The following is an 18,281-nucleotide window of genomic DNA, read 5'->3' as shown; positions in this document are numbered from 1 at the left end:
ATCAGGCCATGGATTCAAGTCAAAAGTCAGCGTCTTCACATTACTTCCGAACATTTCACCCAGGGTAAGAGGATTCAAGGTCTCACTTTTCACTGCTCAGTTAATATCTTTTTGCGTATTCAAGACCATTTAAACTGTCTTTTGGACGAAACCATGTCCCCAACACCTGGTTTTTCTGACTTCCACCAAAAACCCTGTCGACCTTTAAAATGGGTCCCTATAATTGCGTTACCATCTACCCAGCTATTTTGTGAACGCACCCAGGAGCAACTTAACGTCCTAAATGCCGGGTGGATTACTAAAGAGGAACTCCCTCTCTCTCTGTCGCGGGTGGGCTCTTCAACTTTCCTCCAAAAAGAAAGTCATCGGAGGTATGAAGAATGGGCTAATGGAACTAGAAGAATTTCTGGACCAAATTTCCATCTACAGGGGGCATGAACAGCAGCGGAGGATATGGGAAAGCAAAAACAGCCGAGCCTTCCACGAAGAACACCGTAAGCGCCAAACAGACCGCAAACAGTCCTTTGCAAATAAATTAGTGAAAAAGCGAAACGAAAAAATGCGATTGAAAAAGACTTCATCGAAATAGTCTACAGGGTTCACGCAAAGAAGGACAAAGGAGACAATGTATCACGCGATTAGAAAATCGTCTTTTCAAGAGGTGAATAGGTGAATACAAACGGTGGATCGCCAAAGAATACGACGAGGAAACGAAGAAACTCTATACTATCGGCTCTGCTCATTAAACCGACGAAAGGCAAAACATGTGCGGAAGTCCTCACCGAAATTCGCCATAAGATTAAGGCCGGAAACAGTAGAAAGACAGTGGAGCCGAAATATCTCCCACGGAAAACGAAGGTCGGCCTAGGCCCGAAAGTAACTGACAAAGTTCCTTCTGCGAGGCAGTCAAGAGGCTCTTGGGAGAGAAGACTCTGGTTTTAAGTCAAAATTCGACGTCTTGACTGTCTCACAGAAAAAGTGGAAGCAGAGGAGACCGTCAAGCTTGAATGCCCCCAGGTAATGCCCAGATAGGAGGTCATAAAATAAAGACTTGAAATGAAAAAGGGGGTTGAGTGCTCTGCAGGGGTCATGGCGCCTTTAGTGAGAGTGTTGGACACACCGCGGGTTCGAAGTGGGTGCTCACTGTTTAGGTTGAAATTGAAAAGTGCTAGGAAGTGGCTAACATCATCCGCATCCTAAAAATTAACTTGTGCAGTTCGCTGTGGAGGTGAAAGCTGATATAGTGCTAATCAGCGAACGGAACCGGAAGAAGAATCCAGCTTCGTGGCAGTTCGCCTTATCCGATGCCGCTGTCATCCGGGTTCAGGACTGTTCCCGATTGCGGGTTCTTATGCAAGGCCGAGGGGGTGGCCTTGTCTAGATGTGGTACTTAGTAATAACGTTTCTTAGCGTTTATCTATCGCCGAATGAGATATTGCCGGACTTTCGACGCAGACCTCTGGAGTACGTCGTTTTGGGTGTAGAGAGGCGGACCTTGATAGGAGGTGACTTCAATGGCAAGACACTTGAGTCCACCGTCCAGAACGAAACGTTAGTTTCAAACACTGGATCCACGTCACCTTCCGACGCCCAGGGTACGAAGGAACCATCCCGACGAAGCGTTTGCGTCGGAATCATTGGTGCCGTTGGCGAACAGGTGGCGACTTCTGGAAGACTTATCGGCAAGTGACCACCAATACATCGTATTCGAAGTGGTTGGGGCTATATCTGGGGATGCACCAGCACGCTGCTCTCCCTGCTCATAGTATGTCGCGAAGGTTAACATTTTTTTTCTAACATTCATCAAAGCTGTTGGAACAGGCAGAGTCGTGCTGGAGACGACTTTGAGGAGTGATGGCGTTTTAGCTGACACTGTCGTAAAGTCAGTGGTAAACCTGATAACGACAGCCTGCAAGCTTCCACATCCTGGGGGGACTCAACCGTGACAAGCCTTCTATGTATTAGTGGACGGCAGAAATTGCCGATTTGCGGAAGAAGTGTCATATTCTCCCCCGTTTGGTACAGCGCCTGGGAAGAGGTTTGCGCTACAATGATCCCTTAAAAAGAGACTACGCAGCGCGATAGAAAAAAGTAAACCATGAGGACTTGATTATAAAATGGTCTCCCGCAAAATTATAACTCTGTGGAAACCCTACTTAGTTAACAGCAAAGAGGTGGACCGCATTGTTTGAGTGTTATTCCCTGCGCATCCTATTCGAGTTAATATCAACAGCGTAAAGGTCTCCAACGATTATTCACTTGCCACCATGAAGGAGTGGAAAGACGCAGTGTTCTCTATAAAAAAATATGAACGAACCAGGACTCGAATATATTCCAGCAGAGGACCACAGACCGACTCGGCAAGGCGGGAGAAAATCCTGAGTTGACGTCTGCACTCCAACCACTCTATATGCTTAATGCTCCCATGGAAGCCATAGATGCAGTTGAGACGAGCTGAGGCGTAAAGCCGTCGATCTCGAAGGATAGAGCTCCTCGTAACTTTTGATGTCAAAAATGTGTTCAATTCTATAAAATAGGGAGATATGTTAGGCACATTAGAAAGTTTTTTCTGTGAGCCAAGCTATCTCTTGTGGATATTGAAAGATTATCTGAGCCGTATCCTGCTCTTTGTGAGGCTGGAGGGACAAAGCAGGAAGGACGTCAAATTGGGGGTAGCACACGAATCCTTCCTAGCGCTGAAACGCTCCCTGCGATAGCATGGTAAGATTCGAAAAGCCTTAAATGCGGCACCTGGCCAATGATGCGGATGGTATTACGGCACTTATTACCACATGGACTGTTGAACAGACCCAAAGCAATCCTGGCATAATGATACGACGGGCAAGTAGACGAATAACTGCGCATGGTTTCAGATTTATGCTCGGAAAATATAAGTAATCGTCTTGACTAAAAAGAAAATCTCAATCGTGCCTCCTGTTGAGGAGATGATAATAGCGTCAAAGCCAACGAGTCAGTACCCTGAATTGACGTTTGACTCGAGGTTGGGCTTTTCTAACAAATCAAAAGGGTGGCTAATGGTAAACCTTGGGAGCTGCATCTCTAGCAAGAGCTATCATCCCATAAGTGCAAATGATGTCCTCAGCTGGGATGTGTATCATAAGGAGCAGCAGGTTTTACTTGCACAAGATTGGATGGTGGAGGACGTTGATCCCTTTTTTTTCTTGTGAAAGGAGAGATGACATTCGCTTGTCATTCTATGGAGGTAGAAAGGACCTGTATCCGACGATATCGCCAGCGAGATGCTGAGGAATTTTGACAGATACATTAACGAACTCTACCCAAAAAAAAATCACTTGTTACGATAAACCATCATGATCGGGTCCAGTTTTGGACTCAGGTTTCTGGTTGGTCAGCGGGGCATAGTCTACAAAATCTAAAAAACAGAATCTGCTAGTCCTGATTCACCTGGACAAATTCGTATGTTCTTGACGGAAAGAACATCTAGAAAGATAATTTTTTTTTCAGGATATTCCCAGTTATCGCACTTAATGCTGTATAGTTAATAAGCCTACAGTAGTGGGATAGCACAAAGACGACCACAAGCATCCGTGACGACCGACCCATCGAGTGGTTGACGCTCAACCAATGTAACCGTGACCGCTTATGAAGCCTTAAACTACTTCATCTTTTCAGTCGCTAACCAAGCAATATTTTCTTATACCGAAAAAATCAAATCTAAGTATCTCCAACGCAATCGTGTCCTAAACATCCATAAGAGCCTCGTTTTACACTTTTATCAGTTTTCTACATTCTACGCAAAGTTCCCATAGAAAATCGATAATAATCCAATTTATTTACTTCCAGGCGTCAACACAGCTCATCATGGACCTCGTCAATGCAAGCGCCCCAATCTGCGGGGCTACATCCTCAAAGGATAAGCACAAGTGCAACACAAAGTCCTGAACGACTGAAAGGTACCACTCAGGACTTATTTGAACTTCTAGAAAGAGTGCAATGTTCACGCCTCGATGACCAAAGATGTGTTCTTCCAGCATATTTTTCACAGGTAAGTGATCACCTAGAATTTCTCTAGTAATTTATGGGACGTCGGTCATAGAGAAAAGGGATGAGGGTGCATATAATTAAGCCGCAATCAGATACCCACTTGAATAATTTAGTGGTTCAATTAGGAAATTACATTAAAACAGACAAATTATCATGTGATGTTTGGTTAGGATGGGAATAATTAAGGACGTTCACGCTTCAGTGCCGACCCAAGCTCCAGTACCGACTCAGGCTCTCAGATTTCCCATTAATATTTGAAGTTCAACGTTCTCATGATTTTGAACGTCGAACACCCAGAACTCCGGGGATTTTATTGAATTTTTCATTACATTTCTAAAAATAGGCCTAGTATCCAGAGGAACTAATTAACTGTTTAGATCCACCGGCTGCCAACGTGGCTCCTCCGCTGTTCCATCGTTTCCTTCTACTCTGACAAATAGCCCGAAATTTATTTGCCAACTTATCTTGTTCCTCGCAAAATACTACCTAAGAATCCACACAGTCTCTACCCTCTTGTAACAACTTGTTGGATTCGCACGTGCATGCCTCTTCCACGCTGAGTGGATGAATATGCCAGTTCCTTGACAAGGTCTTAAAATCAATTTTAAATCTTGAGCTTAGAACAGGTAAAAAAACAAGGACGACGATGACGACGCAACATTGGAGATAAAACAAGGCATCTTGCAACGACAAGGATGTTATTTGTCCTCTTTAGAGCTCTTCAGCTCCTTTATCGCTTCAAGACAATTTAACGCCTACTAAACACCTCCCCGGGGTGCACGTACAAAATTGTCTTGTATGTTATGTCGCTTAGATGTAAGGATCTGAACCTCACGTTCTGTTGTTGGATATAAAATTCTTAATTTTTTCTTGTATTCTTCCCGTTGTCGTTTCATTTTAGTTTCGACTGGTGGATTTGAAGGGTATTTAGGTGTGTCAGGCGTAGGCATTTTTAGGACATCAGTAGAGGAAATGGAGAGCAATAAGTGGGACGAGATTTATTTGGAAAAGATACGAAAAGTCCATTAATGGAGAGCTAAGGGTGAATAACAGAAAATGTGCCCGCAATTAAAAGCGAGCTATCGTCCTTGAGTGGGAGTTACTTTAAAGCCAACTTAAGCTTGTCAAAACACTGATGACGCAGTATCTCACTCCCCGGCATGTGATCCGCCCAGAACAATCCCAAACGCCCAGTCATCATACGTTGCTTTTACGCACTAGACAATCCTTAATGTTCATCAATCTCAGAATAAGCTTTATCTCATCCTTCCTTGGGTTTGCATTTTAATTTGGAATATTTTATGGTACCTCATAAAAATAAGTCATGATTCTGACGAATGCAATCATACGCTGAGGGGCTTCACCCCAGAAGAAATTTGTCAATACCACATGCAGACAACGGTCCTCCGAAGACACATTAATGCCACCTCACCCCCAGAGACAAAAAACCCAGCCAACAAGTGTTTTTACAGCCTACCATTCGTCCTATCATCTTTCCATTTATCCAGGCAACAAAACCGCTCCAAGGATATGCGGTCATGCATCAAGAAGTGTTGAAATTTCGTTAGTAAAACAAACACCTCCACCTCCGGTCGATAAATGAGTCATGTCTCAAGGGTCCTCTATCCTCGTATATGCTAAGCAAGACGACAAAAATCAGGAATATGGGCTCGGGGCGACGGCAGCACCGTGACATTGACATTGAATTGACAATGACAAGAAAGGATGTTGCCTCTTCCTTGACGAAGATGATATCGTTTTTCATCTTCCATGAAGTCACCGTGAGTTGTTACTAACTGTGCTCCGTTCGCCTATAAAATTAGGACGAGATGAAGAAGGGGTTTCATTGCTTAGGTCCTTCTTGTCTGGCACCAGATGTGCATCATCATTATCGTCGCCACGTGTCCTTCTCATAATTTCATCACTTTTAAGATTTTCGTTGGACTTTATGATTGTTTGTATTTCTCGTCAAGTCTATGACATGATTTGATTACAAACACTGTCCCGTGTCTGCAATTATGAAAAACAGGCTCAATAACTGATGGGAGGGATCCTTACGCCAAACATGACCGTTTACCCAGAAAGCAAGCACCCCTAAATCGACGCCCACGACCACCTGTAAAACAGTTCATTAGCTTTCGTTTCTCATAATGTTTAGAGACCAAAAATGATAGTCATTGGGGTATATTGGAATTATGGCAGGGTATATTGGGTACTTGAACAACCGAGGGTCAAAATCAAGGAGAGAGTATGCATGAAGCACTTGCCCAATCCTACGCTGGCCAAGTTAGGCATTGAAATGAAATCAGTGAAATTTGGTGTAAAATTGTCGAAGACGACGAAGGATAGGAGCAAGGGTTTGTTGAAAATTAAAAGATATTTGCGACGGCTCGAAATCGGATTGTGTCCCTTCCAATTAGCTAATAATTTTCACAGTTGGTCGCGAGTGTTGAAAAGTTTTCAGAGAGTTTGAATTTCAGTTGATTATTTGAATACTTACCTGATTTTCAAGGGACAAAATTTGTCCTGGGGGGATGGGGTTGGAAGCAAAATCATCTAATTTACTATACAATGTAAAGGGTATGCGTCTCACCCTGGGATTTGGAATGAAAAAAATAAATAATTGGAAAGCACATCACGGGAACAAAAGGTTTCGTAACGTATTTTGAATGATTTTCCGTGTTTCCCATCCCTTCATGATTTTGCTGGGGATATTTCCAGGAGGTTAGATATTGTCTTCTATTTGTAGTTAAGTCTAAAATTGATAGACCAGTAGCTTACTTCAAATTACAATTTTATTTTATATAGTATAGTATTTTTTATAGTATATATTTCGGGAGCAACTTACCCCCTTCATCAGTACAAAGCTACTGAAAAATACTTTCAGGAAAATTGAACTGCGGTTTCGTCCAGTGCAGAGGCAACTCGTCAGACGCGTCTAAACGTGAGAACAGTGTGACAGCAAATGGCAGCCATGTCTTGATTTCGGGTTTTTTATTAATTGGCATGATATATTTGCAAATAATATTCAACGAAAATCGATGAGGTTTGGGTCTTAACTGATCGAGTGATGTTTTTTTTTCATAGTCGAAGTTTGGAACAATGGAAATTTCTTTTGTGTATCTGTTTCTCAAAATTGGTGGGATTGAGGAGTAATTCCACATCTACGGGGATATTGCCTCATCATTTCCATTCAAGTCATGAAGAAGAGCTTTCTTTTTTTTGCCTGAAAAGTGTTTTTGTAAAGAATACCGAACTTCGGGAATCAGTTGTTCCATTCTTTAGTAAAATGGTCAACCATTGGAACAATAAAAGGGGAACGACTAGTTCCTGAAATTGGGTACTTAGGGTTGTTTACTGAATGAATTAGAAGCTGAAAAATTTATTACTGATAATACTGGCTACCAAACTACTTCAAAACGCTAAATATAGCAAATCCATTGTAGCTCCCTCTAAGTGGCAAGTGAAGCCGCTTCATTCCAGTATGCAGAAAAAAACTCGATTTAAATCCCATGGGGACTGCAGCATAAGACGTGTAAGATGTCTAGTATATAACCAGCCCACATCAATTTAGCATCGACCATTAATGTCATTCTGACAAGCTGTTTGTGATGTGATGTGATGTGATGTGATGTTCTGATGAACCAAAATGAAAATGTTTCTAAATTTTCGAATACAATCCGTGATGCTCTCATGGTAGGACTGATGGACTTCAAGCAAATGGTGGATTGAGACCAATGTCTGAGTGATGAGAACCTACCTGATCGTGTGACATAACACTAAGGTCAGTCCATCATATGAGGTTTATTCAAAAAGGAAAGGTTTTTTTTTTTAATTCCGTGACCAATGCACACTCCTAGGATTATAAGCCATTTTAAGCTTGTATCTTTTTTTGGCAAGCAACAAGTTTAGATTTATTTTGGCGTGCTCGTGAATTTTTTTATTGTTTATACGAAATCAAGTCGCTCTGGACGTGCTAGCGCGTACATCAGCAGTCGAAGAAAACTTCGAAGCAGTGAATAAATTGTTTCGGAGAAGAGTGAAATCACTGTCAAACAAGTTGCTGAGGATATTGGTATAATCACTGGCTCATATTATGCAATTTTTTGGAATCAACTGGGCATTCCGAAATTGCTAAATTCCGACTAAAAAACGGCCACTCCTACCATTTTTGTTCGCAAGGTTTTCCAAGACCCACACCGTAATTCCGCCTCAGCTACTGTATTCACCGTCCCTACGAATTTGTCCAGTTTACAATACTGAAGAGATTCATGATGGGACCAAGTTAATTCACCATTAAGCAGCTTACATAACCAGAAAAGCTGAAAGTCAAAGGGCAATTTAGAAATGCTTGAAGGATTCTCTGAGGGGGATTACTTTCATCATGAATGGCGTAACAACCGGTATCCGGTCTAGGCCTCCAACTCCAGACATCCCGGTTTTGCGCCGAGGTCCACCAATTCGATATTCCTAAAAGCTGTCTGGCGTCCTGACCTACGCCATAGCTCCATCTTAGAAGGGGGGGGGGGGGATTACTTTAGGGATCTAAAATAGATATTCATGAATGAAAAAATATCCTTTGATAAGAACGAGGAATTCAGAGCTTATGAAGGAATCAACCGTTGGTAAAACGCTATTATTTACTTTGCGTACATATTAAAATGATATTTATTTCGAGGTTTCGTTTCTTTATGAGAGAATCATCCTGACCTAGGTCTGGCTTTTCCATTGAATAGGTCCTATGAGCGAGACCTATTGGACCTATGTTCGGGTTTCGAAAAATATTAATTGAAGGCATTCACTTGACATCGAACATGATCATATACTGAGAAAAAAACATACCCACCCAAACCCAGAGGGAAGAGCTATCCCAAAAGCTTAAAAATATGGCGAAATTGACGCAAATAATAAAGTTCCATCGAAATGCTCCGTCGACCCGTGCTAGCCAGGTCCGGGATCATTAAAGCAATTCGATCCCTCACGTGTCATTTTACAAAAATACTTGCCCAAACACAAAAGACACAAAACAAAAAGGGAATTCGCGCGAGCCTAACGAATGGCTAACACAAAAATAAAAATTAAAAAAAAATAACGGCTCGCCTCCGCGCGTGGGCCGTAAAACTTCGGGTCCGAGCGCCGCGGTCGAAAAATAATATCCACGACGGACAGCATCCTCAATCGATATTTCCGCTGCCTCAGATTGATTGTGAAGGGTGGCCTTGAAGGTACCCTCTCTACCTTGGCATCCTCAGGCCATTCAATTGGGGGATGCCCCTTTCGTAAGAAGACCGTCAAGTTAGTGAGGAAAAGGGAAGAAGGGAGTCCTCAAATTAAAGAAATTTGTAGCTCGAATTCATTTCTTTTTTATTAAATCATAAATAGAATAAAGGACAAAACTTTTTTAAAAAAAAAGTTTGAAATACAATACGTCATGGTGGCAAATTGAGGTCACCCACACCCACACGCTTTACAAACTGTTACGCCCTAACCAAATGATAAATCTTTTTTACTCCGCGTCAATAAAAAATCCAATCAGCCCATACGGTTGTTAAATACCCTTGTCATTGAGGCACATCGTTCATTCTTGAATATACATTTTTTTTAATTAAGTAATCAAACATGCGATACTATCAGGAACTCACATGCACATGAGTTTTCTAACAAAGCATTGGATAACACAAATCCATATGCTCCTCACCGCAAACAGGGATTCAGGCGAAAATCAAATTGCCGGGTGAGATTTCTTCATTTCTCGGTCACCAAATCAAATTATAGGACGGAAGCACTTCGATCCACTTTAGTCACCACACCACTTGATTGTCTTCCTTTTTTGGCTCACTTGATGATGCCTTCCTGTCCGGAATTGCGGTCGCTGCTTCCAACTCAAAATGACGCAAACGAAACAGTTCTAATAGACTCCCCTGCACCAGCTGTTTTTACGCGTCTTATTCCTTTGTAGCACTAACACGAACTCTACTGCCCTGTCCAACTCATCAGCTGTCCATACAATCAGCCGGTCTCGGTCTCGCTAATATTCATTCCTTGAACATGACCTTCAACTTGGAAGTTCATGGCGGCTCAGCGACAACAACAACTTCATATGCCTCGTTCTGAAAATAAAGGACCGCTAGAGCATGCACCCAAGAATACGTTGATCCCTTCGCTATGTTGCAACATTGCGTTGCGGAAACAACAACAACGTCCCAAAATTAGGTACAAGTAAAGGAGGTGAGTGTAAATTTTCCCCGTTTAATATTGGCTTGCACTATTTGGAAAATAAAATAAAATTTGGTATTGTTTAAATGTAAACAAATTTTTGGTGTTAGGGGAAAACGACCAGTTGTTAGTTTTTTTTTTGTAAAGTAAGTAAAATTAAACATTTTAAAAGTAGAAATGTTGAAATTCAAAATTAAAACTGAAATGTATGGATGGGAATTAGTAAATTGAAGGGAGTAAATGGGGAAAGATAAAGTGTTAGGACGGAGAAAACGAAGGAATATTGCATATTATTAAATGTATTTTCCCGTCAGATTGTCCTTGGACAAGGCAAGGAAAATGCCACGGAGACTATAAACTACCAAACAGATTACCAATGAACAATTGAAAACAAGTCAGCGTGCAGGCCAAATCCCTGTAGATGTGTTGATCAGAAAGCGGAGATCGCAGTGGATAGGGCTGCAGAGAACCCACAGTTCTATTTCTGGATATGTTATGCGGTAGAACTTACTACTTCGGGTTTGGCAAAAGAGGGAGGTCAAATGGGTTAATGCGCTTCGCAAAAATCAATAGTAATGGAATGTAAACCGGTTGACATGCTATTTGAGACAAAAAGGTTTATGGCAATTGTATAACCGAAAACGCGATGCGCTTAGGTAATGATGGATGCACTTGGAATAAACTTTTTTTAAATTAAAATTCCCGATATGGACTAGTAACATTGGCAGCAGTAGAACACTTATACTCGAAAATCGACACCTTGCCCTTATGCAAATTGGTCACAAAATTACTACTCTCAAAACCCAGAACCTTGTTTTAGAGGAAGTAGGGACCATGCAAAATGTTTTTTTTCTGGTAAGTGAAATCCTTACCATAATTTTTTATCCCGCTCCGAAAAAAAAGGGATCCCGTCTGAAAAAAGAGTAGAAATTCCAGTGTATTTAATGTTTATAATCACCCTGATAGGTATTATCTTTTTTAATAGAATAGCAACTTCTAGCTGAGCTGATATTCCACGGATAAAACCGTTGGTCGTGTTCGTAATTTTACAGTATTGAGTCTCTAAGAAAGAGGGGTCCGTGGAACAAGATAAGTGAAAGTACGTTGCTCCCCATATCATCTAATCCGACATTAAGTAGATGTGGACTTATGATCCCTCATATTCTAAACAAAAACTATAAGGTACCCTCAGGACCTATCTTAGAGAAGCGAAAGTAAGCTTCTCCTTGTCATGTGTCAAAAATTGTATTGCCTTCCACAGCATAGTACTCAGAAGTTAAAATGAGGAACACAGTGTTAAAGCCATAGACCTTACAATACCTTGTTAAATCTGGTGATCTCCCAGTAGATTGAAAGCCTTCACTGTTGCATTAACTTGTTCCGAAAAAGTCTAATGAAACCAACCAATTGATACCGCCCTTCCGCTTCCTTTAGAATGTAGCACCATTAGACTATCCAAAATTTTACTGTACAAAACATCCTGACGGTAAAGAGACATGTTGTGGGTAACTTGCCTAAGAACTGCATAAAAGTGATATCAACATATGTATGGAAATGAAGTGTTGCAGTTATGGTCTCCCCAATATATTGCCCACCAAAATTCACTATCTCGTAGATGGTAGTGCAAAAACTTTTTTGAAACGCTTAGTAGCACGGGATTATAATGCAACCCTTCTACCTGCTGACGTTCTACGTTTCCTAGAGCAAGAGGAATGGTAGCAAATTCTAGTGAGTTCAGCATCATTTCATCTGGATACTTACTTACTTACAACTTACTAAAAAAATTAAAAGCAAAGACGGCTTTACCGTTTCGTACCAGGGTAGAGACAACTCGTCAGACGCCGGGGCACCTTTGCCCTGGGAGCAACATGGCCGAAGCTGTTTGTAGATGTTAAAGGCGCCAGTATATAATTTGCAAAACACGACATTATATTAAACCTAAATTCGTCAATTCTTTGGGCCAAAGTTGGAATATTTTGTTCAAGGATTGAGAGTTCCCAAGACGGCATCCAACTTACTCCCATTTTTTTGGTTCACGGACTCCTCACGCTGTTCCCAGGGCAGAGGTGAGGCAGTGTTCGACGAGTTGCTTCTACACTGGTATCATAAAGCGGTGGAAACCATAAAGCCGTCTACGCTTTTTTTTAAGCCTGGGTCCTAGGCCCAAAACGAGGGGTCCGTGGACCAAGAAAAGTATGTGCAAGCTACTCCCCATTTGGTCCGGTCCGACATCAAGTGGCTACGGAGTTAGGATCCCTCAATTTTTAAGCCCAATAATCCAGCTTACTGGTCATTAAATCGCCGAAAATAGCGTATCTAAGTGACTTTGTTGTAACCCCAAAGTCAGCTACCCCCAAGGACTTACTTAGTCCTATCCTTAGACCATTCACCAATTTTGTTATCTTTGTCAAATCTGCACATTAATACCTCAAAGCTTGCTAAACTGACGTTAAAGAAACTATCTTAAATATCAATAGTAGTATATATTAGCACCCACCTGACAATAAATGGGCCCTTTAAATCAAGTGCTAGACTCGGCATATCAATGAACGTTGTCAATGCCTGCGAATGTCTACAAACTGCTAGAATTATGCCTTACAGACAGAAGATTCATTGTCAAACACAACGATTTCATTTCCCACGAATCAAGGATTGCATGCCAAACTCAATAACATATCCATTATATATTCCATTGGAACCAAATTTGCAAGTAAATATCATGGACTTCCGTAAAAAAACCTCAAAATTAAGAGAAAAAACTTCAATACCAATTCAAAAGGACCTCATAGCACATATTTGCACTTATAGATAGAATTTTGAAAGTCTGAACGCCGGGCAAAGGATCTATCGCTCCAGTACCTTTATACGTTGAAAATTTCCACATTCATGGAGATTTGAAAACCTCATTCATCAAAGACAAAACATTAATACTGAAAGTTATATACCATAAAATACTTGCTTGCCACCCAAGTTACTTAGCGAGAAACCTTCTGCACTAGAGACAATTGTAGCACTTGGAAAAAAGCAATACTAATCAATTAAGTTTCGTATCCTTCAAACCATAAATGCCAGAATGAAACTTCATACTTTCCTTGCCTTCGCTCCGTCCGTAATAAAATGTCAAAATATGTAAGCTTCTAGCCTGAAAATGTCGACCTCTTTCGGCCGCGTTTAGAAATAATCAGAAAATGCTGTGGATCCTTAACCCTTGCTCATAAACTGGGGGTGCCACTATTCTCACTGGTTGATAACGACAATGATGTGAAATACATAGTGTTCTTCGTACGATTTCGTTCTATTTTTTCACTATCTGCGCTCAGATGTTCCCTCAAATATTCATATCATGTGTAAGCATAGTGCCTCCTCCAAATTAGGAAACAAATTTGGACCCTTCTTCAGCGACAAGCCCTATTTTTATGTTTATTTCCTGTTTGTGGAGTATAGGCCATCCTCAACGTCTATATATACTATTCTTATACCCACCTCAATTATCCTTCGTTACATCACATATTCAATTAAATATCTTTCCACCTCCTGCTGTTCGCTTCAAGAAATCCCAACCGGCCGGTGCTACCCGGCTACCCCAAGTTTTCCCTTCCTAGTTAGACCCTCACTAGCCAGACAAATTACAAAGCCATAACCACCCAATATTCCGTTTCCCCACAAGCAAAAAGTCATTTCCTGTTCATTTTCATTCGTCAAATGCGAACACACAAGTTTCCTGTACAAAAGATAAATTGTTTGAACGAGTCGATGAACAATTTATTGGGAAATGATTTTATCTATCTTTGGAGCAAAAGTATTCCAGTGGGTTTTAGATATTTCTTATAGATGGCGAGCAGTGAATTGGTTTAGTTAATGCTCGAACCAAACTTTGAACGAAGTATCTACTGAAGATTTTCTTGACTAAAGCGAAAGCTATTTTGTGGTGAGATGGAAACTTAGTGACTTGTTCTCTTGTGGTAAAATTATCTGATATACTTCGGCGTGACCGTCTAAAGATACCACGGTTCTGGTCTATACTTTCGTTAAATTTTGTGCTGAACCTTGGAAAAAATTCTCCTTTCAAGTTTTCCTGACATTTCTCATTTGGATCAATTATATCTTAAGTTATAGTTGTCATAAAGCAACCACTTTCACTTTTGTCATGCTCAAAATAATGTTCTTAGTTCATTATTGATTCATGAATGTTAGAAAACAAAACAGAGAAGCTGAAGCCCTCTATCCTTAATGTGGTACAAAAAGGATCTAGTTAGAGAGTAGTTGCTGAGGAATTCAGTATTTTACAGTCCGATTCCGTAACGTAATACAGTTGGCCCAGTTTTAGGGGGCCTGAATAAAATAACTGTCACCGAATATTGTAACTTATTAGCGAAATGTATGCGACCTATGCCTCATTCTCGTGACAAACTGGACAACGATTGGATTCTTATGTACGACAATACATACGCAACTTTCGGCTCGAATGATGAAGAGTTGGCTGGCTAACAGCCATGTAAAGGGTTGCAAGTCGAATTTGTGATTCGAGATGCGCACAAATATATGCTTGCACTGTCAACTGGACTATTCCCCATTTAGAAACTTAAATATTTTTATATGCGTATTTCGTAAGTTGCAATTGTATACATGCACGTACTGTGTGAGTCATTTTTTTTTTTTTCATCGTTGGAAGGTGGAAAGGTTCAAAACCGACTGCTGGCTCCTGCCATGCAGTTATGTGAGACTCCTAGTCACTAAAACCACCTCCTTCTTCTTCCACTCTCCCCGCGGGACTGCTATAAGCATTGCATCGCGGGGCTGGATCAGTTTTTAGCTGCGGCGCATTATTGTTCGCTCCCTTTCTTGCTTTCTTCGCAGTTCTTCGCAGCCGTTGATGAATCTGTTTCAGCTCAATTACCACTTGATTCCAAGCCTCTGTTGATTCCAACCTAAACTCCACTATATTTCCAGGTGTTAATCGCCTGTCTGCGATCGCCTCCAGCCTAGTTCGGTGTGCTGTAAACCTTGGGCACTCAAATACAACATGTTCCGCATTCTCAGGCACGTTACCATATCTTGGGCAGCATGGTGCTCGTCGTGTCCAAGTCGATGTAGATAAGCCCGATAACCTCCATGTCCACTTAAAAACTGTGTTAGCTCGTAGCTTAGTTCCCCGTGGCTCCTTTCAATCCATCTTCGAATGTGTGGAATGATACTGTATGTCCACCGGCCAATTTGTGCCTCGTTCCATCTCTTTTGCCATTTTGCGATGGATTCCCGCCGTGCTCGTTCCCGTCGAAGTACAATAAACTCCCCGATTGCATACATTTTGTCGTAGAGACGCCGACCTTCATCCGCCAAGATGTCTATGGGGATTGTTCCTGCCAGTACATATGCTGCTTCTCCAGATGTCGTTCGATAAGCACTGCATACCCGGAGTGCACTTAGTCGATACGCCATTCCTAGTTTTCCGCAGTTTGATTTGTTTTCCAGAACGGTTGCCCAAACTAGAGCTGCATAGAGTAGCACGGAACTCACTGCCCTTGAAATAAGACGACGTCGACTTTGTCCACCAATGTTCGGTAGTATCCTCGAGATCGTTACAGCGATGGAAGATGCTTTAGTTGCACCGCACTCAATGTGTTTTTTAAAGTTGAGTCTTTTGTCAATCATTACTCCCAAATATTTAAGCGACTCTTGGGAGTAAATTGTTTTTTCACCAACTTTAATTTTCACGGTCTTGTCTTTCCATTTTTTGCTGATTAGCACTAGTTCCGTTTTATGTTCAGCAAGTGATAGACCGGGCTTTTTCAACCAGGAATTAATCTCCCATATCGCTTCATTTGCATAGATTTCGATCTCGTCTAAGCGTTTTGCCACTATTGTTACCCCGATATTGTCCGCAAAGCCAATAGTTATCACGCCGTTAGGAAGGCGTAGCGTCAGCACTCCATTGTACATAATTAACCACAGTAAGGGACCTAAGACAGACCCCTGTGGTATACCGCACGTCATAGGGAATAATTTCTGTCCATCGTCCGAGTCACAATATAATCTTCTTCCAAGAAGGAATGCAACAACGATGCGTACAATGTACTTCGAAGTCTGTAGTTTGGTTAGAGCCTCTACGATTTTCGTCCACTTTGCAGTGTTGAATGCATGTGTGAGTCATTTGACCAACCATCTGTTTTCTGATACATACTGTCTGATGTCTGAACCAAACTTAGACATTTGTCTGCTATAGGAACAGACATTCAGCTCAGGCAGACATTTGTCAGAAACAGAATCAGACATTTGTCTGATACAGAAGCAGACTGACTGAAAGATACATTTGTTTGACATCGACATTTGCCTGTGTCTGATACAGTCATATGACTTAATGGTTCCATGTATTGCTTTCGTTAAGTCCAATCGGTTTACTGTCTGTCTGTCTGTCTGTCTTTTTTTTTTTTTTTTCGGCGTTGGAAGGCGGAAAGGTTCAAAACCTACTGCTGGCTCCTGCCACGCAGTTATGTCAGACTTCTACTCACTAAAACCACCTCCTTCTCATTCCACTCTCCCCACGGAACTCCTATCAAGTATTGCATCGCGGGACTGGATCAGCTTTTAACTGCGGCTCATTATGGTTCTCTCCCTTCCTTGTTTTCGTCGTAGTTCTTCCTGCCTAGGCTGTTGGTGAATAGCTTGCAGTTCCCTTACAACCTGGTTCCAGGCATCCGTTGACTCCAGCATAAACTCCACAATGTTTTCGGGTGTTAAACGCCTGTCTGCGACCGCTTCCATTCTTGTTCGGTGCGCGGTGAACCTGGGGCAATCAAATATGACATGCTCCGCATTCTCAGCCACGTTACCACATCTTGGGCAGCATGGTGATTCGTCGTGACCAAATCGATGTAAATAAGCACGATAACCTCCATGTCCACTCAAGAATTGTGTTAACTCGTAGATTAATTCCCCATGGTTTCGTTCAAACCATCTCCGAATATCCGGAATGATGCGGTATGTCCAACGACCAGTTTGGGACTCGTCCCATCGCTGTTGCCACCGTTCGATAGATTCCCACCGTGCCAGCTGCCGTCGAAATGCGCTAGACTCTCCAGCTGCATACGTTTTGTCGTAGAGTTGCCGACTTTCCTTCGCCAAGATGTCTATGGGGAGCATCCCTGCTAGTACATATGCCGCTTCTCCTGATGTTGTCCGATATGCACTGCATACCCGGAGTGCACTTAACCGATACGCCATTCCCAATTTTCGGCAGTTCACTTTGTTATTCAGAGCAGTTGCCCAAACTGGAGCTGCGTAGAGTAGCACGGAGCTGACTACCCTGGAGAGCAGAAGACGTCGACTTTGTCTTGGCCCACCAATGTTCAGTAGTATCCTCGAGATCGTTGTAGCGATGGAAGACGCTTTAGTTGCGGCGTACTCAATGTGTCTTTTGAAGTTGAGTCTTCTGTCAATAATTACTCCCAAGTGTTTGAGCGATGGTTGGGAGTAAATTGTTTTTCCGCCAACTTTGATTTTCACAGTTGTGTTCTTTCTTCTCTTGCTAATGAGAACTACTTCTGTTTTATGCTCGGCAAGTCAAAGGCCAGCATTTCTCAACCAGGAATTGATCTCCCATATCGCTTCATTTGCATAGATCTCGATCTCGTCTTGGTGCTTTGCGACCACCGTTATTCCGATATCATCGGCGAAGCCAATAGTTGTCACGTTGTCCGGTAGGCGTAGCGTCAACACTCCATCGTACATAACTAGCCACAGCAAGGGACCCAGGACAGAACCCTGTGGCACTCCACAAGTTGTCGGGAATATTTTTAGCCCATCGTCCGAGTCGCAGTAAAGTCTTCTCCCAAGGAGAAACTCGACCACAATGCGTACAATGTACTTCGGGGCTTGTATCTTTTCTGTCTCTCTGTCTGTCTGTCCGTCTGTCTGTCTGTCTGTCTGTCCGTCACACGCATTTTTCTCGGAGACGGCTACAGCGATTGATACCAAATTTGGTGGAAAGCTGGGAACTGTGAACGCTCACGTATACAGTGAATTACATCCTTTAATAACGA

At 42.0% G+C, this 18,281-nt stretch overlaps 1 protein-coding gene across 4 annotated transcripts in view; it reads left to right on the top strand.

Moving 5' to 3' along the window:
• LOC119652409 (rap1 GTPase-activating protein 1) overlaps window positions 1-18,281 on the top strand; it is a 677,182-nt gene that overhangs the window by 327,209 nt on the left and 331,692 nt on the right. For all 4 annotated transcript variants that reach the window (XM_038056536.1, XM_038056527.1, XM_038056550.1 and 1 more), the window contains one exon: window positions 3,826-4,027. In XM_038056536.1, coding sequence (XP_037912464.1) covers window positions 3,826-4,027 — 202 coding nt within the window. The remainder of the gene's footprint in view (window positions 1-3,825; window positions 4,028-18,281) is intronic.

The sequence above is a fragment of the Hermetia illucens genome, chromosome 1, assembly GCF_905115235.1.
Source record: "Hermetia illucens chromosome 1, iHerIll2.2.curated.20191125, whole genome shotgun sequence".
Taxonomy (NCBI): Eukaryota; Metazoa; Arthropoda; class Insecta; order Diptera; family Stratiomyidae; genus Hermetia; species Hermetia illucens.
This window is presented reverse-complemented; position numbering and strand designations above follow the sequence as displayed.